The following is a 24,403-nucleotide window of genomic DNA, read 5'->3' as shown; positions in this document are numbered from 1 at the left end:
ACAAAGGTTGGTGAGCAATTTCATAATTTTGAACGATAAGTATATGATAGGAAAATTCCACAACTTGTATACAAAACAATAAATAATAGCAACAATTTAGATAATGAAATCGTTAATACGAATGCATTAACGACACCTTTCTATAAGGGGATGCCAAATAAACTCGGATTTTATGAAATTGTTAATAAGAATACATTAACGACACCTTTCTATAAGGGGATACCAAATAGACTCGGATTTATGTGAAATCGCTAATAAGAATACATTAACGACACCTTTCTATAAGGGGATGCCAAATATACTCGGATTTATGAATCAACCAACCAAAAGCGGTAAACACATTAGCAATTAAGCGTGTACACATATAACACAAAATCGAGCATTTATTTAAGTAAAGTATACAATAAAGTTTGTGGTTTAAGACTCAAGTATAAAATATTTAATTTGAATAGGTATGCAATATCACCCCTAAAACGAAAGATGGAAAAAATGGGGGGGGGGGGGGGATGAAAGTACTCACGTTCAAGTAATAAACTTGATTGGTAAATGACGAGTAACCGGAATGATGAGGTTTAACGAGCAAAGCCTAGATGAAAGAAAGTCTTCTGTTAGAAAGGTTGTCTAGGAAGTCTTTAAATAAAGTAAATGATAGGAAATGTAAACAATTTAAAATCTGAGGTTTAAAATGTAAATATTTAAGAAATATAATAATAGTTCTCTAAAAATATAAGTTTGCTCGAAACCGGGTTAAAGTATCTAGCCCTTAATTTTACTTAACCTATGTTAAGTAATAAGATGGGTAAAAATGCAAGAATGCAAATCCCTTTATATTATAGATACTAAAACGGGTTTTAACGAGTGTTCGAGTTGTTGGTTCGGGTCTTGGTAATTGGTCAAACCCAAAGTCAACTTTCCAAATTAATGAATGTTATGAGATAATTCAATAAAATTTAAGTAGACTTAACCAAGTATGTAGTTCTATTGCTTTAGAAGTAACAACGTCCGTTAAGCGAGTGTTCGGTTTCGTTGGTCCAAACTTTGTTATAAGATCAAGTTGGATTCAACATTCCAAGTACTTTAAGAAAATAATTACAATCAGTTTATAAAATATTTTTAAAGAAATATACAAGTCTTGATAGCTAGAAACTCACTTGTGTGTCTTAAGCGAGTGAAATCGGTTTAGTTCGGTTGGGTTCAATTTTTATCTTGGAATAAGGTCAAGAATGGTTACCGCATGGCCAAACATCAAAGATCTTGTATAATAATTTTTAAAAGATGATACTTAAGTTTTACAACCAAAAAAGTTAACAATAAAGTCTTTAAACGAAAGTTCGGTTTTCGGTTCGGATCTTGTTTCGGGTTAAAACCGAGGTTAGATTCTACAAAACCATAACCATGGAACTCAACAAATATGAAATACAAACTAAAATGAGCAGAAGTTAAGCATGGTTAGTAAGCATAAACAAGTTATATTATTATATATATCAAGGACCACGTGAGTTCTTCATGAAGCCTTGCCTTACGAGGCCCGACACCCCACTGACGGAGACCAGAGAAGTGACCACCAAAGGTAATAATGGGTGTATATTATATATATGTTGTATAACAAGCTTCAAGTGTTAACAAGTTAATTAAAATGAAAGACTATGGTCAATTTGACTTTGGAAAGTTGATGGTCGGTTAATTTGTATATGTTTTAGTTCGTTTATTATTTAGTTTTAACTGTTTATTTTAGAACTATCGATACTTCATATGTGTTTAATTGGATTTCAGGTCATAGGCGTTAAAGTACTCAGTATGGACCTGTTGTGACACGGAATGAAGACCCGGGATGTCCAGCACGCAAAACGAGAAAAAGAATGATGATTGTTGTAACTGGGTCCCATCGCGGTACGCAATGGGCCTGCTGAAGAACCCATCGCGTACCGCGATGGGTAGTAAATTAAGAGTTGACTTGTGGTCAATCGCGGTACGCGATGGGCCATAGAAAACCCCGTCGCGTACCGCGACGGGTGTGCAGACGGGATTTTCAGTTTATAACTTGTTTTTCATCAAGAAAAAACCCTAACTCCGTTTTGACAAACCATAGGCGATTCCAGCAGCTCCAAGAGGCGATTTCCACTATCCTAGCTCGTGTCAAGACCATATCTATGATCCATATATGTTGGAATTGATCTGCCCAAGACACATATTAGAGTTGATGTGGCTAGTACGTATTGATCCAAGTCGGGTCATATCCAATAACAAGCTAGACAAACACCGAGAATATTTGTTTATGTATGATATGATCATAAGTAAATGAATATTGACACTTGAGTTATTTGGAAAAAGGTTTTCTAAATAAAAATGTACTTGTGTAATAAACAAATCATATTGATGATTTATGTTTTATGAGAGAACATTACATGTTGTTAATTAAGTTGGTTAAATAACAATATGTGAATAATGGTTACTAAGCATGTCATCCAACATGTAATAAGTTTTGTTATATCTTATAAATATATATATGGATATATATTTGTGTTATAAAACAAAATTAATAATATTAATAATGTAAAGGAATCTCTTGCACTTGATATTATTTTATTATTAAAGTTGAGGTAGTGGAGACATGCAATGGATATCATTGGTGGAGAGAAAGATGCTTTTGAATAAAACCAAGTCTTTCTCTTTCCTTCTTTCATATAACATAATTAATTATACACAAGTAACAAAGGTTTCTCTCTTCTCTTTTCCTCTTGGATTTTCGGCCAAGGAAGAAAGGCAAGGAAGAAAGGGTTATCAAGTGTTCAAATCCTAGCTAGAAGTGGTGTCTTGTTGGAGCTTGGGGTATACTAGCTTGAGGAGCTTCCATATTCAAGTTCTTGCCTTTCAATCATCATCCTTTTCACACTTCTTTGGTTACTTGAAAGGTAGTTTAACATGCATGAACTTATAGTGACATGCATGTGTTTGATAGTGTGTAATTCGTATTTGGATCCGGGTTTGGGTTTTGCATGTATTGAATTGGTTCTATACATTAAAACTAACAAGATTTAAAACTTATATCCGCTGCGTTTTTGGTAAAATTAGGGTTTTATCACTTTGATAATCTTGTTAAAACCCAACAATATCATCCGTATCGAAGATTTGATGATGTCTCGGCTCGACTAATCTCTTAAAATCGCACCCGGGATGTATAGTTTGTAACCTTTTATAGTTTTTCTCATGTGATTAAGAACACTTGTGTATTGATATTGATGATTGATATATGATTATTGATGTTTAGTATTTATGTGTGTTCGGTCGGTTTAGGTTTACGTTGGTCTGAATGATCTGTTACCAGTTGCTAGATAATTAGTCATATAATTGTTTGGTTAGATTGAATACGATAAAACGTATAATTACCCTTAACTGAGTCACACTGGCAAGGACTGTTTGATAACCAGTGCCGTGTGTAAAGTAATTGTTGACGTCTAAGGTTTTGTCTGGTTGATCAGTTTTCAGTTAATCGTTAATAATAAATCTGTTAGGTTGCATGAGATACTGTTTGGTTGCTTACTTGAATTCCCGTGTGTGGTTTGCTTTGTTAACTGCTTAATACTTGTTTACTTGTTCGTTGCTTAGTTCTCTTAATTTAAACTATTGATTGTGTGATCAGCACTAAAACCGTTTACTTCATAATATTAAATCTGTTACACGAATTGCATTGACCACATACTCCTTGTGATACGATACCCTACTTGCTCTATCTATTTAGAATAATTAGGTTTTTGATTGACTCAAACGATGGTCATCAAAAGGGTTTTTTCTTAAAGAAAAACAAGTTATAAACTCAAAATCCCGTCTGCACACCCTATGGCCCATCGCGTACCGCGATTGACCACAAGTCAACTCTTAATTTACTACCCATCGCGGTACGTGATGGGTTCTTCAGCAGGCCCATCGCGTACCGCGATGGGACCCAGTTACAGCAATCATCATTCTTTTCCTCGTTTTACGTGCTGGACATCCCGGGTCTTCATTCCGTGTCACAACAGGTCCATACTGAGTACTTTAACGCCTATGACCTGAAATCCAATTAAACACGTATGAAGATCGATAGTTCTAAAATAAACAGTTAAAACTAAATAATAAACGCACTAAAACATATACAAATTAACCAACCATCACATCCCCACACTTATCTTTTGCTTGCCCTCAAGCAAAACTCTAAAGCAAACATCGACCTCCATCATAGGTATGTAGATTTTCGACATTAATACTAGTAAGGTTTAAGATCATACCCAGTTTTCCAGACTGACACTATTTTTAGATTGACATCTCACAAATACGGTTAAATGCTATAATAAAAACAATAGAGCCGCCCAGACAGGTGTACTTTATTTCCGGTTAAGGCACACATGCTCATACCACTCGTAATATAATATCTCTCCTCTCGGTTTAATATCTGGACTAGCAAAAGATGTGCCAGTATCGCTCAACTGTCAATATCACTCATAAATACATATTAATCCACCAAGCTGCTTTGGCATAAATGCAAATCAAGAGGTCTTAAAAAGGTTTGTAACGGGCCAGGTGTAAGGGTATGGAAGGGAAATATTTAAGTAGCTCAAACGATCCGACCCGGCTTATTACAAAACATCTAAATAAACGAAACTACTGTACAACTAACAGACTGATTATATACATCTAAATAAGCAAACTAACAATATACAGAACATCTAAATAAGCAAACTACAATGAACTGATTTCACACTTTTTTTTGGTACTAAAACGAACTTCAACGAACAATAGAATACATAACTGAATATAAACAGACATCTTTTTGTCTTTTTCTCAATTTTTTTTTGGTTTTTAAGCATAATAACGTGATGCTTAACAATGAGATAAATACAAATACAAAACAAAAGCAAATACAATTACAGATACAAATAAACCTAGTAAGCCGGATCGTCTCGTAACATAATGTCAGGGTTGAACAAACGAAAAATAAGTCCAAGAAATGTTTTCTATGGGACCCAACCCCCCGCCCCTCACATTAACCTCACCTCATATGTGTAATAATGAGGCCCCAACCCCCCAGTACCCACACTCGCACTCATCCAGACGAGGCTTAACCTAGTTGCCTCTATCACTTTTGCATTTTGCCAACTGTGATCCCGTAATCCATGAACATCAGTGTAAGCACTCAAATGACATGTGTGTACTATATCTTATATGTGTATTATATATATTTGGGTCAACTCACACACGTACCGGAGGAATAGGGTTGACGATATAAACATGTGTACATGTCCCCATGACTCGTTATTCCCGCCTAAACGACCCCATTTCAACTTCTCGTTATAAAAGCATTTGTGAGTAAGACTAATGAGACGCTGAAAAACTAACCATGACCAGAAACCTATGACTTGGCATTAATGGCAATAATTAACAGTTAACAACTTTGGTTTCTGAACACTCTTCGAGGTACTATCGGGCTAAAATTTGTCAAATTTCTCCCATCCCCACACTTGAGGTTTGCATTGTCCTCAATGTTACAATACTTAACATTTTCCTCAAAGTTAAAAATGATAGAACGATTAATGAACATTTGAGGGACGGGGTTAAAATTGACTTTTTGACTATTAAGCAATTTAAAATTTTCGGGGCTCATGTGAGGCGGTTCTACTAACAATTATACAATTACACTTTTAACGTTTAAGACAATTAAAACATAATAAATTATGAAAATGAAATCACCTGATATCAACGTGACTGGAGAAGGACCAGTCGGCTCGTGAACTCTCATTTCATCCAATTACCAAACTGACAATCGAACCTGCAAAATCTCGAGATGTGTAGAAGCAAGCTTCTCACAAGTGTAAGACATAGGTCTTTTAAGAGTTTCGAAAATGAATAATTGTTAATTTTATTAAAACAATTACCAAGCCAAATTAATTCGTTTCATAATGAATTCTGTTAAATTAGTTAAAAACGTTAAAAGACCTAACTCACTTTCGTAGGAATCACGATTGCATTTGGCGTATGCAACAAGCCCTGTAAACCCCCCGGTAGCCCGGGAGGACGAGTGGGGTCTCGTGAGGGTTTATAGTGAACTATACCCACAAAGTTCGATTACAACAAAATATACAAGTAAAATCAAACACAACAGCAATCAAAAGATATATAAACATATAAGCCCAACCAGTTACCCAAACATGATTCCCCAAAATATAATATAATATAATATAATATAATACAGACCATGATACTAATAAAAACAAAATAAAGTGAAAATGGGTAACAAAAAAAAACTGTGCTGGCGGATCATCATCTGCGTCGTCCTACGGCTCCACTGGCGGGTCCACCGCAATGATCAACGACTGTGGGAGCGGTACCTGCGAAGAAACAAACAATAATCGAAATTAGTCGTCATGGCGGGCCAGGTGGGCCCGCGTCTCCTCCCGCTGTGCCAGAATGGTCTCTAAAATCTGCTGCTGCTGCTGATAAATCATATCCAATGTGACTGGCTGCTGCGGCTGTGAAGATGATGATGCAGATGCCTATCTCAACGGATGTTGCTGCTGAGGTCGCTCAATGTGTGGAGTCGGACGACACTAGCGGCGTGTCGGAATACCCCTCTGAAGCGAAACAGCAGCCTCTAATCCCTCAGGTGGTGGTGCCTGTGGACCCCGTCGAACCGGGACTAAAGCTACTGGATCATGCTCGTCAATGATCCCGGCCCAACGTGCCTCCTGTAGTCCGAAAACGCCTATATCTAGCCCCCACGTAAAGTATCTCGTCGGATAACGCACAAATACCCCAAGTCGCTCAGCGATCCTCGTAATATAAGGCCCCAAAGGTAAGCGTGCCGAGGATCCCTGAAGTCTGCTACCCCAAGCGAATGACGTGAGCAGGAGCATCGCCACATTGGCCGGGCACTGGCCAATAATAGAATATAAACACAGCAAATCTAAGTTGCTGCACTTCTCGTGGCCCGCATGTCGGCCGACGAGAGTACAAGCAACGATCCTGTGAATGTAGCGATGGACAGGGTCCCGAATAGACGACTCCACAATAGAACTGGAGTGGGCCCCGTCGGCGATCTCCACCCAATACTGGCCGAGTTGGGCCTCCGTGAGCCAGTTCTCACGGGGGTCCTGAGCATGTATCGTGTAACCACGTATGCTCTGGAGGAAGGCAGGCGCCTGAACCTCGTCGGCCGTATAAAATCCAGTGGCCACGGCGAAGTCTGGGACGGACATCTCGTACAGCTGTCGTCCCAGCGAAAATGATACTGCGCGTGGCTCACTGAACTCCGTGGGCGTGAAGTCAAATGTCGAATAAAACTCACGTGTGAGCTCGACATACGGAATCGAGTCACACGCAAGCGCATCTGCCCACGGAGCAGTCAATAAATCATGTACCTGGTCGTAAATCCCCAACTGACGCAGCAATGTCCAATCAAATGAACGGTGGTGAAGAAGCTGCATCTGTCGGATCCGCTGTAGTCTCGTATACTCGTCTGTAGTCATGTAAAATCGGAGAACCTGATGCGGAATGCGTGCATCCCCCATAATGTTTGCTGGCTCAATGCCCTCTACAATCTGCACCTCGTCACTATCGTAGCGGATGACACGAGGGTCAGCCCCCCGCCTCTTGCGGCGTGTGCGCGAGGACTCTGGTGCATCAGCCATATCTGCAAACTCAAGCAAACAAGTTGGATATGCTAATATGGCGACGACCGTATAGCATTTTGGTCGCGGTCGTCCCATATAATAAAATAATATTAAAATATTAATAAAAAAAATTAAAATAAAAATAAATAAAGACGAAAAATTCGGGGACACCCTATGCGTACTTCTATAAACCAGATTAACCATTAAAACTGTCAAGGTATCCCCGAGACTCGATTAACAAAACACAAACAAACGCGAAACGACACGACTCGATTAACTACACACAACCAAACAAAACAAAGACAAACTGACATACTTAACACAAACTGACTAATTGTCTCGAAAAACGTGCAAAGCAAACACAAATATGTCGAGTTGCCAAGAACATGAAGAACAACCTTTAATCTTAAGAATTTTGAGAAAGAATATGAAGTATGAGCAGGGATTAATGGAGAAGAGGGTCTTGCATATATAGGGTAAGATTGAAAGGGTTATGCATGAGGTCTAATGTATAAAAAATCATTTTGGATAATAGGATGTAAAACACAAACAACAAACAACATGTTGCTGATCTGACGGGCCTCGCCCTACGCGACCAGCCTCCCTGCCCTGACCGCGCGGCGCGGCTTGGTCCGGGGTGGTGTGGGTTGGTCCAGCTTGTCTTGCGTGGTTCGTTTTGCGTCCCGAAAGTTCGTCTTCGATGTAATTTGAGCGTTTTTAAGGCGTTTTCGAATCAGTAAAAGGGGTTTTCAAATTGAACAAGCGGGAATGATTTAGTAACATAAAATTCAATATTTTATATATTTGAAATGTTCGGGATATAAATTAGGTCGGTTTACAACATAAAAACAAATACAAGATAACCCGAAATTGACGAATGTCTCGTTTAAGTCTTTGTTTAATGTGGTGAGAATGTTCTATAATCTGATTTAAGTTTTTCATTCTCCATATTAGAATATAGAAGGGGAGTTGTGGTTGGATTAGGTGTGCCGATACCTCAAATTGCCCTAGATGTGAAAGTAATTACTTCTTTGACTAGGACAATCAACAAGAAAAAAGAATTTGCCAAAAAGAAAAGCTTATGAAGCCACTAAATTAAAGGGGGGAGAGAGAGTGCACAGATTTAGGTTCATTCTTCGTACCTGGTCCAGCCTCACAACCCTTCGCGAGTTAGTAAGAAGTCTGTCTTGTTTGATAAGATGGAATTTGGCACAGAAAAGAGAGTGCTCGCCTGACCAAGAAAGACTGCAATTACCTAGATATTTGTTCCTCCCCTTCTTCGTCTTTAAGGAGAACCGTTTGACGGTTGGGAAGAGAGAGAGCGAGAGAGTGCGCATATATAGATTCATTCTTCGTACTTGGTCCAGCCGCACAACCCTTCGTGGGTTGCTAAGAATTCAGTCTTGTTGGGTAAGACGAAATTTGACAATGAATAAAGAGTGCTCGCCCCCTATCAACAAAGACCGCAATTACATAAATAACGGCTCCTCCTCCCCTTCTTCGTCTTCAAGGAGAACCGTTTTTACGGCTAGCGGGGGAGAGAGAGAGCGTAAATATGGATTCATTCTTCATACATGGTCCAACCTCACAACCCTTCGTAGGTTGGTAAGAATACATTCTTGTTTGGTAAGACGAAATTTGACAACGAAAAGAAAGTGCTCGCCCCAGGCAACAAATACCGTAATTACCTAGATAATTTATCCTCCCATTCTCCGTCTTTAAGTCAAATTGTTTGGTGGCTGGTGAGAGAGATGGATAGAGAGCAGATATAGATTATGCTTGGTAAGACGAAATTTGAAAAAGAAAAGAGAGTGAGTGCTCCCCTCAGCCAACAAAGATCGTAATTACCTAGATAACTGCTCCTCCTCTTCTCCGTCTTTAAGGCGAACCGTTTAACGGCTAGATACATATATATATAGGATTGGGATTATGAGAACTATTTTGAAATTGAGAACTTTGATAACCATTTTGGACCACAAAAAACCCAAAAATAAAAAAAATCATAGAACAAAAAAAAACGCAAATATAAAAAGGTAAAAAACCAAGGTTCTTATTTATTATCCCGGTTTAATAGAAAAAAAAACGTTTCGGTTTAACTAAATTATACATATATGTATTATATTTTCATATAACATACATGTTTTTTTACACACATATGTACAATGTAAGGTAAATGATGATAATATGCATATGTCTACATTGTGTAACTAGAGATTAAATGAAATTATACATATGTGTAGAACATGAATTTTTTTTATTGAAACTAGAATGAAATATAAAAATTTGATTTTTTTTACTTTTTTAAAATTTTTGTTTTATAATTTTTTTAAATATTTTTAATATAGGGGTTTTTTTAATGATCTAAAATAGTTCTCAAAATTCTCAATTTTCAAAGGGTTTTCTTAAGATCCTTACCATATATATATATATATATATATATATATATATATATATATATATATATATATATTAATTAACCAAACTGAAACTACACATTTTAAAACTTAAGATTCGCTGGGAGTGATATTGCAGTGAGCGTTCGGGTTCAAAAGAGGCATTAAGGTACATCTTTAAACCATTCTTGTCCATAATTCCAAACATCTCCACTGCATTTTCGGTTCAGATACGGTGGGAACAAAAAAGTTTATAAGCATGGATTGAAGTCTATTATTGAAGTTTGTGTTTTATGTTTTAATTAATATTGTGATATTCTATTGGTTATTCCTCTTCTTTTCTTCGCCGTGAAACAAAGTGTTTCACGGCGAAGAAAAGAAGAGGAATAACCAATAGAATATCACAATATTAATTAAAACATAAAACACAAACTTCAATAATAGACTTCAATCCATGCTTATAAACAAAAGTTAGTAGGTCCAAATATAAACGTAAGCATTACACCAAAGCATAAGCATTGATAAACAAAAGAAGTAATAATAATTCCCAAAGGTAAACACAAATTAATTCTCATAAACTTTAATTTGAACCGAGTCTTTCTCTTCCGAAACCAAGAAGGACGTCTTCAAATTTTTATCATTCTTCAATATCAGCTCATTACCCTTGTCATCAACATGGGTGATCCTAAATTTCCGACCCACAATTTCGTATTCAAGAGCAACTCTTTTCACCAAGTTTGCATACGAAAGTTCACTTTCCTTTAACGGGACCACAACAAGTTAACCTTCAAATTCAGCATAAAACCTTTTAAGAGGTTTATCAGTTGGTGGTTCAATGGATTGAGCAACAACAAGGATCTTCTCCTCTGTCTTTAGAGCATTCTCATCCAACACCTCATATTATGTGGAGATGTGTTTTTATAATTTAAAGAGTGATTAAAGGTGTTATGAGTGAAGAATATTTATATTTTAGAAAACGTAGTGATTTTTCTGTATATTTGTAAAACTATTGTTCACCCCTATAATTTTTTAATATATTTTGAAAGTGGTTGTAAGTGATTGAAAAAGAAATGGTAATGATAAATTATTTAATTAAAAAAGAGAAAGAAAATGTAGTGTGTTCTAGTGTAATTTTAGATTTAGAGATATGATGTTAGATGAGAATGCTCTTAGTCTTTTAGCTACAACAAAGTAAGCAATCATTAATACATACACTTTATGTAAACTAGTAATAAAAACAAGGCCAAGGTGGGGAAACGAGGTGTTTTCCGTTTAAACATTATTAAAAATATTTTTTTAAATATTATAGCCTGTAAAAAAATTATATTTTAAAACATTATTTAAAATATTTTTAAAACATTAAAAATATTTTAAAAGGGGGAAACAAAGTGTTTTCCATCTAAAATAGGTGCGTTAGGCTGCCTTGACTAGGGAGTAAACGAGCTGACCCGAACGTCATGTAACGTGGTGCTATAAGGTTTGTATGCAAAAAAACTCTATGTGGGCATTAAATGTTATGCTGCCTTTGGTAAAAAGAGATTAAACATGAACTTGCCCTTCGGTAATTCTTAACAAAAACAAACATCATAAAATAGTGACAGCCGTCTATGTTGCTTATAAGGTGGAAAACCAATTAAACCCCAACAATTATACGGTCAAACGATGATGTTTCATTAATCACTATGAAAATAATTGTTTTTGGCATATTTTACTTCTCTTGCTTAGATTTTAGTAAAATATACCCAAGCCGTATGCTTTGGAAGAAGCTTGTACAGTTTGGGAAGGGGTTTTGATTGATAAAAAAGAAGAATCTATTTCAACCGATATGCCCTTAGGCACGGCCATACATAACATAGAAATCACAACTATTATGAACTTTAACAGACAGTTTATGCATATATATTAGTAAACTAGCAAATCTTAACATTGTTTGGAGGGGAAGAATTGGAACCCGAAGCCAAAGAGGTTTTAGAACCCGAAGCCTAACGGGTTTGGAACCCGAAGCCAAACGGGGTTTGGAACCCGAAGGTAGGAGGATTTTGGAAGACCCGTAATTCTTCGTATTCCAATTTTTGGTCAATTTTTGTAACACACTGTCGGAGGTAACAGGCTTCCAAGAAAATCTTTGCTTTACATTCAGTAATCTCTTGTTCAACACCTTGAGTTTTCAACATCTTGAGTTTTCAACGTATATTCCCTCTCTGTAACCATAACCAAATATACATAAATTATTATTAATTCAATAAAGAAATTAAACTGACATAACAACAAAAGACATTGATCTTATTATTACCTCCGACAAAATATGCAACATCGTAAATAGGTTGCCCGTAATTCTCAATAAGTTTAGCGACAAGTTCAGCGTCTATCACATACACCCACGGTTGTTGCTCACCGGCGGCTGGGAATGGGGAGTCGTGAAGCACAATAAGATTAGTGGCAACTTCCAAATTCACCACCAGTTGTTGCTCAGTTTGGTTGTTACTCGCTGGCGGCTGGGGATGGGGGCGTTCATTGTTTGGTTGGATAGGGTTTCAGTAGTGTTATGTTAAGAGTTGTGTCTACAAAATAATATTTTAGGGTTTTTTATTATCCTCTCAAAACCTATTAGGGTTTTGTTAGGCCCAATAACTTAAGCCCAACATATTGAGCCCCCGGCTTGCTTGTTTTGCGCATATATATATATATATATATATGGTCGGCTCTTGGGAAGTAAAATTGTACTAATTTTGTTATTATTTTTCTAATTTCGTCAAAATAATGTTAAAAGTGGCGGATGGTTAATCATACGTTATGTGGTGACGTTGACAACCGAAACACAAAGGTGCATGCACAAATAAGCCGGTGTCCCGATGGTTAAGTGCTATGGCTTGATGCAAAACTATTATCGAGCCGAAGATATCACCCGAAGCAGCCTCTCTGTTAAGAATAAAACAACCTACATAGAAAATGAATATTCGCAATTTGAGAATTATGATCGAAGGCTCAAATTGAGAACATACTTGAGCTTTATTACCATGAACAAGAATAAACTTGACAACTATCAAGTAAACGTGATATTATGATAGCAATTGTATTTTGGTTTGTAGTGTATGTGTATCATTAATATAGTTGCTTTTTATTGGGTATATAACACTCATACAAAACCACACCAGTGTTTTGTTTTTACTTATGATAGCTTGATTAACCAACATCAAGTAAAGGTTAATTTCTTTTAATACTTATGTTTTACTGTGCGTTTGTCTCACGTGCTTTTTATCCATGAATGATTAGATAGCCTCTTTTGCTAACATTGCTGTTACCACACATCTACCATTGGCCATGTATTTTTAGTTTTTTACCAAACATAATCATTCTGTGCTGATTTTATAAGTCCCATAAACAGGGTGCAAAAGTATTTTTAGTTGTACTACTTTAGGCTGCTTGAGTTCTAAACTTTTAATGATTGAACTTAAATATCTTATAATTATAAATATATTTTCCATATGAAGTATAGACGCATGCTGCATATCTGTATTTGAATGCAGCCAACAGACTTGGAAAAACCTGATTATCTATTACAATAGTTATTACATGTTAGCTTTGAAAATGGTTGTTTTTCACTGACTTGTGAAAATCCATTCCAACCAAATTAATATTGATTGGTGTTTGTCTATAAGTGCTTATTTCAACGTTTGGATTTGTTTTCCGTGGCAGGTTAAAAAGCTTCTTGATGAGGGAATGGATGCAAATGTGGCAGCACTGGGTCCAAAATCTCACGGGCTCACCCCTCTCCATCTTGCTGCAAAGGGTGGTCACGTAAAGGTTATGGATGGACTACTTGAACGTGGTGCCAATATCGACGCTTGCACTAAAGGCGCATGTGACTGTAAGTAACAATGTCCCTAGTTTACTCACCCTTCTAGCATTCTTGCTGTTGGGGTTTCAACGGTGGTTTGGAAGAAAACGGTTAAACAAAATCTAACCCGTTTTAAGTCTAATGTATTCGTTTAAGTAAACATTAACCAAATTATTATTTATATATAAACGAACCAAAAACGCAGCGGATAAAAGCGAGTAAAAACGAACCCGAAAACCCAAAACTAGTAACCGGTTACAACTATTACGAGTACGATTAATAAATCAAACAACCATAGATAATAGTTTAGTTTTATACCTCGGGAAGAACACTGAGGGATAACGAATCGAGCTAGGTAAACGACACAATCAATAACCGACAATGGTTCCGGCAATCAGTGCAGCTCCTGACGGCGGCACCGGTGGCTAGCAGCGGCGGTACGGCGTCGGTGAAGGTGACTAAAGCGGAACAGCAATGGTGGCGGCGTTCGGTGGTGAAGGAACAACAGCGAACAGCAGCAGCAAGGTATTCCGGCGGCTGCAGTTGGGCGGCGACAACTAAAATTCGGTGACCGGATATACGGTAGCGGCGCCGGAAAAAGGGAAACGGCAGCTAATGAAGGTGGTCGGCAAACAACGGCAGTGCAAGAGGCAGTGGCAGTAGTTGTCGAGCAATAGTGGTTAGCCGGAGAGGTCAGTTGGCCGGAATCGAGCTCGCCGGAAAACGGCGCCGGAGGTGGCGGTTGGTAGAAAAGGTGATTAGGGTTTTGGATGGATCCTAAAAAAACTATATTATTATATTATATATAGATGGTAACTTAGGGTTTAATTCAAATTAAATCCCCAATCACAATTCTATCTATGTTAATTAATTGTATCGGGCCTAGTTAACAAGGAAGTTAGCATTAGGTTCGTTATCCTCGGTGTAACTCATATCGGGTCACAATCAGGTTGGCCCGCGTTGACTTGAACCAAACCGACCATATTTTCCAACACTTGCATCAAATATCATTTGCTGATGTTACAAGACGTAACAATTTCAATTCATTTGTAGGTAAATGGGTTGACATAGTATTCCCTTAAAACGGTTTTGTAGGAAAGAAAATAGGTTTTTAATGACTTATTTATAATAATATTGTTTTGTTTTTTTAAAACGCAGGGACTCCACTTCACACTGCTGCAATAGAAAGAAACAGGAGAGCAATAAGGTTTTTAGTTGAAAACGGAGCGCTCTTGCCAGATAATATCGAGGATACAAGGTTTAATCCACCGGTTCATTATTGTCCTGGTCTTGAATGGGCGTATGAGGAGATGAAACGTGTTCAGCAAGAAAGTAGCTCATCATCGGGTGAAAGCTCCTACAGTTCTTAGAACTATCTAAAACACGCATCTGCTGCGTTGTTTGTATGCTTTGCAAATTATGAGCTATTTGCCATTTGCCAATTTTATGCACAAGAAGTTGGTTTCTTTCTAATCAAGGATTTGCAATTGTTTGCTGGTTTTCTGCATGACATTCTTGACTTTGTTTATAAACAATGCATATTGTTAAACATTTGGTGAAACCAGGTTATGTTTTATGCCTTTCATTTTATTAAACTGTGACAATCCGCCGTCACCGAACCCTAAATTTTCAAAACCTAGGCATGACAAAACTTGATAAAATCTATTCTTGCATGGATATATCCAAACACACATGCTTTAGATCATATAGGATTGTGTCAATAATCTGGAGTTTATATTATGCAAGAGATTAAGTCAAAATGTGTAGAAAAAACTTGTTTAAATAGCTAAAAGTGAAAAGGTAACTACAACATCACTCTCACGTATGTATGAGGGTTTTTATTTACTTTTTCCTAAAAATCGCGTGACGGTAAACTCAATTACTTTTTAATCTTTCTTTTTTATTTTTTAAAATGAATTGCGAGTTAGATGGTTTGATTGGTTAGACTAGTGTCGGGCATCACACCTAAGCCCTTGGCGCACGTTAAACCCTGGTGGGCAAGCCCCTTTGTGATTTACGTGTTCCGATGATTAATGCCCATGCCTAGTGATGTGGCAAGGAGCGCTAATCGACTACAAACTGTCTAAGAGCAAAGAACAGAACCTGTTCAAGAGATTAACATGCATCAACAACTAGATTGTTGATTGCAGTTTTTTATTATATTGTCTATGAAAAATAAGTATGAATAACAATGTCTAAAAACCGAATTTGATCACATTAACAAGGCTTAGACCAACATATAATATGTTAAACATCTTCCCTTACAAAAAATGATTTTTGACGTGATGAAGAATACTCTGTTAGTCTATACATTTAAAAAATCTGAAGGAAGAAGTTATAAGTTATAATCTTGTGTAACTAATAGTTGACTGGGAGAGTCAAAGAGTGGTTTATATATGATAATAAAAATAATAATAAGGGTTTAAAGCAAGACAAAATTGGGGGTTTTGAAATTTGCTTTATTCTTCTTCGATCTCACCGTATTCTTCGATTGTTAAGGTATATGTTTATTGTTAGTAAGTATTCCCTTCATCTCCTTTCTTGCAGTTGAACCATGAATTCTTGTCTTCATATACATACCTTGTAACCAAAATCATAAGTAGTAAATTTATCAACTGTTAATGATGATTATTCATAATCGGTAATTGTAGTAGGCTCAACATAACATAATTATTATTAGATAACCTTAGTTGTTTTCTTTTGGGTGAGTATTAAAATTAAATAAAATTTGTTAATGCATATGGTTAGTTATTATTATTATTATTATTTCTTGATAAAATCATATTACATTAAGCAATTCTTTGCTTGTTGGTTTTTATTTAATTCAACTTATATGCTATGCTATTCATTATTTCAGGTGCTATGACTTCTAGTAAAGTTGGAACCAGCAGTAGTTTCTCAGGGAAACGTCCAACTGCACCCGCCTCCTCTTCCGTCCCCAGACTCAAGTACGGACCAAATGCCACAATCTTTCTTTCCTCAGGCATACCGGATGTTGACGGTAATCAATCCCCTAACATAACACCCTTTTGTCTATATGTTAAAATAATGATAATAACCCTAATCTAGGTAGAAGTGATTTCCTGATGGGTGGGTTGACTTCCATAATACAATTTTCTCTAATTTTCGTTGTTTTGTAATATCTTTAGAAATCTTAGGCGGAGGTTTCCATATAGCAAGTCTGGTGATGATCATGGAAGACACTGAATGCTTTTATTAAGGACTTTTATGCCTCAGGGGTTAATTCACAACCAACCCGTACTTTATGCAAGCCCGTCTAAAAGCCCACGGGCTTTTCTTGGAACCTTGCCCGCTACATTAGTCTCCAAAGATGACAAATCTCACAAAAGTGATGCAGAGCAGGTACTAGATAACTAATCCCTTTTCTTCTTATTATTAAACTATTATTGCATTATAACAGTTAATTATTGTATGAATTTGTACAAGGATTTAAGGATTGCTTGGCAATACAAGAGATATCTTGGGGAAAATAAACCGCTTGTTGAGGAGCAAGGTAATTTTGAATCTTCTTTTTCATTGGTGGAGAAATTTATGTGTCGGGTGATGGGCCATAATGGGTACGTTTTTTAGTGATGGTTAGAATAGGGTGGATCCACTGGGTTGGTTGAAAGTTATATCACTTTGGTTCAATAATAATATATCTTTTATGAGTAATTAGCGTGTCAGTTTGTTCCGAACTGAAAAACCGATTTTGAGTCATTTATAAGAAATTAGTAAACGGTGTAGCCCAAAATTTGTAGTTACAAATGTGAAATAATTGATGAATCGCTAATTAACAAAAAGGTTTAGGCCCAAATTTGTTATATTGAGACTCTTTTTCAGTCAAAAATTTGCAAGCTCAAATGGTACAACTGAAAAAACCGAAATAGAATCCATTGTGAAAACCGAAAACCCAAAAAACTGAACTTGAACGGTCTTCATAAAACCGTTTTTTTTGTTTTCTGGTTAGTTTCAGCCTAAAACTGATACGCACCCTAGTGCCAAATGATTTTGGAGGTTTCATGCATAAAAAGATAACTTTGGGCAACTTGACCTTTTTTTATAAGTTATTTCTTTTATACTCCCTCCATCCCATTATAAGTGTCCACATTTCCTTTTTTATTTGTCCCATTACAAGTGTCCACTTTTAAAATTTAGTAGTAAATTTTCAAGTTTACCCTTAAACACACTCAACTAACATTAATAAACAATATTGATGGACCCACTTTTCAAGGGCATTATTGTCATTTGATAAGAAAAAAAAGTAATCATTCAACCCACCTTAAACTTTGTGTTTTTCAAACTTGGACACTTACAATGGGATGGAGGGAGTACCATTTAGAGAATAAAATATATAATAAGTATATGAGTCAACTTACAACTATATACTATGCGGGTACTGTACCTAAGTAAATTATAATGTGTAAAATCATTTACGATGTATCTTTGTCTTGTGATGCAAATGGGAAAGTAGAATATTGCAACGATTTTGACCTTCGGAAGCCCATAGAAAAGCATTTGATAGCGGGAAACCGTGTAGAGTGTGTTAGCCTTTTGGATTGTTCAAGCCTCGCTGGCATCCGTGATTCTTGTTCAAAGTTTTTATCTCAACTTCCAAGGTATTCACTTTTACTCTTATTATTATTAAAATTCAACATACATTAATTTTATAAAATGATTTTGATCAGGTATGATGGAGATATTACAAGTGCTGGACGAATTGCCATCCAATCATTCTGTGCTTCACAATGTGAATACTGAGTACTATGACAAGGTAAGCAATCACATATTCTGTTAATTTTCATTTAAAACATATTTACATTTTTGTTGTAATATTATAGGAATGGGATATGCTTTCGTTCATCAGATCAATAAAAAGCATGGTGCGGTCTTCAAATGCGGTAGCGTTTATAACGTTTCCAGCTTCTCTTTTATCACCGTCAGTGTCAAAAAGATTGCAACATATGGCTGATACCTTGTTATCTGTTAAAGCAATTCCAGGTAATTATTGTTACTTTCATTTAATTAATGATTATGTTGTTAACCGTTTTCTTTAATATATATATAAATTAAACTTAAACAGATGAGGACAAGGAGCTTGCTACACTTCTAACCGGTTACCAAGACATGCTTGGGCTTTTAAGTATACATAAGGTTGCATGTTTTAACACACAGGTACGATATTCATGTTTTCTGAAGGGTATTTTGGTCATAGTTATTTTAGGCGATAGTAATAGTTCTGCTGGTAATAACTGAGGTTGATAGGGAAATTAGTGAACTCTTGTTACAGATAGACAAAATTTTAGGCTTTCGTTAGACGGAAAAGACTATTTTACCATTGATCGTATTAGTTGTTTATTATCTCCCCTTAACATGTGGGCACAAGTAATTCTGTAAATATGCTTTCAGTTAGTTATAAACAAATACTACTTTTACAAAGTTTTTTTATTTAAGCTAGTAATTAGGTTCATGTACAAGCAAACAGGCTCTAGCTTAAAATAACTAATGAGAAAGTTGAATCAGTTTGTAACTGCTTGTGTCAGAAAAATAAAAAATAAATGGTAAATTTAGTGTATATCTTATGTGGAAATTTGTGTGTAATTACTTGTATTTAAGTCATGAGGGCTAAATCCGTCAGTTTGTGTGTAATTACTTGTACCATCATAGTAATATTGTAATTCGTCAAGGGTGAAACTGTCAAATTATGTGTAATCACTTGTATCTGTCGTAGTATTATTGTAAGTCATCAAGAGTAAAACTGTCAATTGTGTGTAATTACTTGTACCCGTCGTAGTAATATTGTAAGCTATCATAGGTAAAACTGTCGATTTGTGTGTAATAACTTGTAACTGTCGTAGTAATTGCAATTCATCAAGGTAAAGTTGTCAATTTTTTTGTGTAAATAATAATTTCTATCACAGTAACATTGCAAGATATGAGCTGCAATTTAAGTAATCACTTGAATTCGTCATAATAATATTGTAATTCATCAAGGGTAAAACTGTCAATTTAAATTATCTGAAATGTACCAACAATATATCAACAATACATGGTAAAATAGTGGGTTTGGAAGGTGAGGTATTGGGTCAAAAATGATGATTTTGAATAAAACGACGTTTTATATACCCTAGTACTGTGAGGCGGATAACGTGACAAAAATAAAGCGGTGTTTGGTTCATTAATTTTTTTTTAAAATTATAACCTGTGAAATGATTTGTCAAAAGAAGTTTAAAACTTTTATTGATAAATAGTCATGTTTGGTTTGTAAATTTAGTAAATGTGGTGGCAGCGGGCCGGTCTATCATTTACTAGTATAAGAGAACGATTAATGAGATTTTGACTAGTTGATTCTAAATTTACAAAACATTATTTGTTTGTTGGTCTAACATTGTATTATATATGATTTACGAGGTTCCAGTGATTCTAGATGTAACAACATACTCTATGAAGCTGCAAAAACGAAGATCATTGGTTCTTGAATGTCTAAACCAAGCGCCTGTTGACGGGTCAAGTGGAAGCTCTTATGGCACTTCCGGTGCTTGTTCTGGCACCGGGGCCCTTGATTTTTGATGCTAACTAGTTTCTGCTGTCGATTATGATTATCTGATTATTTAAGAGGTGAAATGGTTAGTTTAGGATTAGCGGTAACAAAACTGATTATCAGGAGTAGAAAATGACTATGTTACCGTTGCGATTATTGTACTTGATGTTATTGTGACAACTCTTTGCGTAACTTAATTTTAAAGTTAATACTTGAAATAAGTTTTAAGTTTCATAGATTTGAGTATCCAAGGCAATTAGAATGCGTAAAATGTGTTGGTTTTTAGGGCAAACACTTTTGTTGTTTATTTCTTGAATTTTAGTACCAGTAAAATGTGATTTCAAGAGCTATAATATAATTATTAATAGTGAAAGTTACCTTTTTAAAATAATTTTATAAAAACATAATTTAAATCAATATTAGATAGTAAATAAAATGTTTTTACGGTTCTACTTGTGTTTAAATTCGATGGAATGTTGTCTTGGTCATGTAATTTTAATTCACTACGTCGTTTGGTTAAACTAACTTTCATATTTTTTTTATATTTTGTATTGCCGTTAATTCAAACTCAAAATGCAAAAATTGTGTTGAAGCCAAATGGAGAAGATCAGCATTTAAATCGGTTGAAAGAAAAATAGAGTCCCTTACATGATTCACACTAATGTATGTGATTTAAATTTGGTTCTCAATAAAGGTGGCAATCAATACTTTATCACATTTATTGATGATAATACAAGATATTGCTATGTATATTTAAAAGTAAGGATGAAGTCATAAACAAGTTCGTTTGGTACAAAAATGAGGTTGAAAATCAACTAAACTAGAAAAATAAAAATTATGAGAAGCGACGGAGGAGGTGAATATGTTGCACCATTATCACATAATAATATTAAAAAGAAACAACGACCAAGAGATGACCACGCTTTAAACGAATTCTTTCTAAGAACAAATATATTGATAGGGTTTGGTATGTTATAGATTGAATTTAGAGAAGATAATAGGGATAAAAAGGAAGAACGATTATATTATTGAAAACATAAAGAAAGATTACAAGATATTCTCGGGCCTAGCCCTCTCTCACCACATATGTAGGAGCCATGGCAATCACATCTTAAACATAAACACACTCTCCTCTCCCTATTAGTTATTGATACCTATTTATAGTAATATAACTTGCACTTGACCCCCTTCTAAAATAGACAAATGACATTTAGACTAGAAACTAGGACATGATTCCTATCATATATAAACATAGGATTAATCGCCTTCACGACATATATATTGTAGAGGTAGGGTACTAAAGCCACCCTTAAACACATAATATACACTCCTGCCGGTTAAAAGGGTCAAGTGCCATGCCGAAGCCATGGCGCCTGAACGATGAACAACATGTCCTTATATAACAAACATTCTCTTACACATCGGGATGGAGCAAAAGGAAGGATATTCATCGTAAATGACGCCCAACCAATAAGGGATAAATAACACATAGTCAATAGTACTACATAGTACGATATGCCAACATCAAAGGGCCACGACGCCCACCAACTCCCTGTAACACACGTGTAGGGGATATGATTGGTAGAGAGCCTGACAAGGCAGTTGGCCATATCCTCTCTCTCCCATCTAACGGCTATAAATATCAACCTACCTCCAATTGGTAAAGGAGCTGGCATCCACTATTCTCAGCTCTCTATCTCATTACTTCTTACAAACAATATACTGATTCTCACGCCGGATGGTGGTTACGAGAGGATCCCCCCATTTCCTTCGTAAAGAGCTCACGATGTTTCGTTTTGTAGGCGTGCTACTCATTTTCGCCAAGGAGGAATATAACCCATCGTGGAAAATACTAGATCATCACCCTTAGACTAAGTAATTAGACCTAAATGGGGATTTCGTGTTTCTTCATATATTATGCTTGATAAGGTTGTATAATCCAACTGACCCGAGACTAAAGAACCACCAATAAAGACACAGGGCAAAATTTAACCTAACTTTACTCGTCCCAAACCGTTGTATGCCAAACAATGCGACGAGAATAATAACCAATACAGTCACTAAAGCACCTGTAAATCACAATATCTCAAGTTAAAAAGTCAATATATTTGACTTTTAAAAGGCAGCTATTACTAGTTGTTTACTTACCTGTACCAAATCCTTGGATTTTACCTTCCAGACCACTCACAACAGACATTACTGCAATGACAATGACTCTATCAGTAACATTGGCGTGTGTTTGGATAAAACCGAAATAACTAACTCATAACCGACATAACAAAACCCAACCCAAAACCGAGTGGTTTTATTTTTTTTCAAAAACCAAATTTACGGTTCGGTTTCGGTTTTACATGTACCAAAAAAACCGAATCATACTTTTTTAAAGCTGAAAAAATAAATGCGACTTTTGTTATCGAATTTATAGAATTATAATTTTTATTTTTTGAATGTGAAGTAATGTATAAAAGAAACATAAATGGTGCAATCCAAAAAATTCTCTCAAATGCAAAATAATCAATTAATCAATAATTAACACAAAAAAGGTCCGAATTCATTATCTTTGGGCCATTTTTTCCCCCAAAAGTTGCAAGCCCAAATGGGTAAACCAAAAAACCAGACCAAATCGAAACAAATTGTGAAATCGGAAAACTGACTATTGGTATATAATTAATGGATTGAGTTTTATTTTTGAATGTTAAGTAATTTATAAAAAGTAAATGGTGTAGCCCTAAATTTTCACTCAAGTATTTAATAATCATTTAGTAACTAATAACAAAAAAGAGACGCATATTCATTATCTTGGTCCATTTTTTTCGACCCAAAAATTGCAAGCCTAAATAGAAATACAAAAAAAAAAAAAAAAACCGGAACTGAACCCATTGTAAAAACCAAAAAGCAAACAGTTTTCAAAAATCCAATCACCAAATTTCCTGTTTCTCATTCGGTTTGAGCCCAAAACAATCCATGTACACTCCTATACTAAATAAGAAAAATCGGGTTACTTAACCACTTACCTGATATAGCATGGATCAGAATACCGTCTTCAATGATCATTGAAGTTCCCATTAAAACGAGTAACAAAAGAAGGGTTTTGTAAAAAGAATTGTGTTATTTCTTTAAATTTCAAGGCCCGTTCGAGTTCTGGAGTAGGTAATTTCAGCCTATAATGTTCATCAGCTTGTTGACGATTTGGTAAAAGATGGATTTTTGCATACCTACGTAATCATAAATACAATGCAAATTGTCCCACTTGCAAGATTAGATTATGTGTCAGAGAGATTTTTTTTTAAAAGATAAAACTAAGCTCTTACAAAGTCAACATAAATGTGTTGTTTTTGTTGTGAATTTATTTTGAAAATGTTTATGGAAGGGTTTGCTGGAAATTCATTGCATTCATTATGTTGGTCTTGAAAATATGAAGAATTTGAGTTTTCGTAAATTCAACCTGTGCATGTAGTAGCAAAAAGTTATAAACTTGTTTTAATGGTTAAATACAGTTCTTCCAAGTTCACTAATATACTTGTGAATGTCACTCACAAAAAGTTATAAACTTTTGACTTTTAATAGCTCTTCTAAGGTCATAACAAAATTTTGACTTGTCAATCACTACATAGAGAGATCCATATACCAGTCATGAGCGAGAGCGAGGCCTAGAGAGTAAAATATTATATATATATATATATATATATATATATATATATATATAACCCTCATGATTGCGGTGTGCGCATATAATGTATATATGTGTGAACCCTCGGGTGGGCAAAAGTGAAATTGCACTAATTATGACGTTTTTTTTTACTAATCTCATGAAAATAAAGTTAAAAGTGGCGGAATGTTAATCAGATATCATGTGGTGGCGTTGATAACCGAAAGATAATGGTACATGCACCAATCGGAGGTGTCTCGATGGTTGAGTGTTATGTGACTTATGTCAAAGGCTTGATGCAAAACTACTATCGAGCCGGGGTCTCACCGGAAGCAACCT

At 35.6% G+C, this 24,403-nt stretch overlaps 3 protein-coding genes across 3 annotated transcripts; all 3 read left to right on the top strand.

Annotated features, from left to right (window-relative positions):
* The first annotated feature begins 13,564 nt into the window (after window positions 1–13,564).
* Window positions 13,565–15,352, top strand: LOC143529635 (phytochrome-interacting ankyrin-repeat protein 2-like). Its single transcript, XM_077025387.1, has 2 exons — window positions 13,565–13,904; window positions 15,033–15,352. The coding sequence occupies exons 1-2, from the start codon at window positions 13,757–13,759 to the stop codon at window positions 15,242–15,244; spliced, it is 360 nt and encodes a 119-aa protein (XP_076881502.1). The 5' UTR covers window positions 13,565–13,756; the 3' UTR covers window positions 15,245–15,352.
* Window positions 15,353–17,102: 1,750 nt separating this feature from the next.
* On the top strand, window positions 17,103–18,635 carry LOC143529628 (elongator complex protein 4-like). Its single transcript, XM_077025380.1, has 4 exons — window positions 17,103–17,237; window positions 17,322–17,388; window positions 18,349–18,493; window positions 18,563–18,635. Exons 1-4 carry the CDS (start codon window positions 17,103–17,105, stop codon window positions 18,633–18,635), a joined length of 420 nt encoding a protein of 139 aa, XP_076881495.1.
* An 8-nt stretch (window positions 18,636–18,643) lies between these two features.
* On the top strand, window positions 18,644–20,649 carry LOC143529634 (elongator complex protein 4-like). The gene is made up of 3 exons (XM_077025386.1): window positions 18,644–18,875; window positions 18,958–19,049; window positions 20,286–20,649. Exons 1-3 carry the CDS (start codon window positions 18,725–18,727, stop codon window positions 20,442–20,444), a joined length of 402 nt encoding a protein of 133 aa, XP_076881501.1. The 5' UTR covers window positions 18,644–18,724; the 3' UTR covers window positions 20,445–20,649.
* Window positions 20,650–24,403: the final 3,754 nt, after the last annotated feature.

Source organism: Bidens hawaiensis, unplaced genomic scaffold (assembly GCF_021521415.1).
Source record: "Bidens hawaiensis isolate Kalapana, Puna unplaced genomic scaffold, B.hawaiensis_p1.1 tig00008633_1, whole genome shotgun sequence".
NCBI classification, from domain to species: Eukaryota; Viridiplantae; Streptophyta; class Magnoliopsida; order Asterales; family Asteraceae; genus Bidens; species Bidens hawaiensis.
This window is presented reverse-complemented; position numbering and strand designations above follow the sequence as displayed.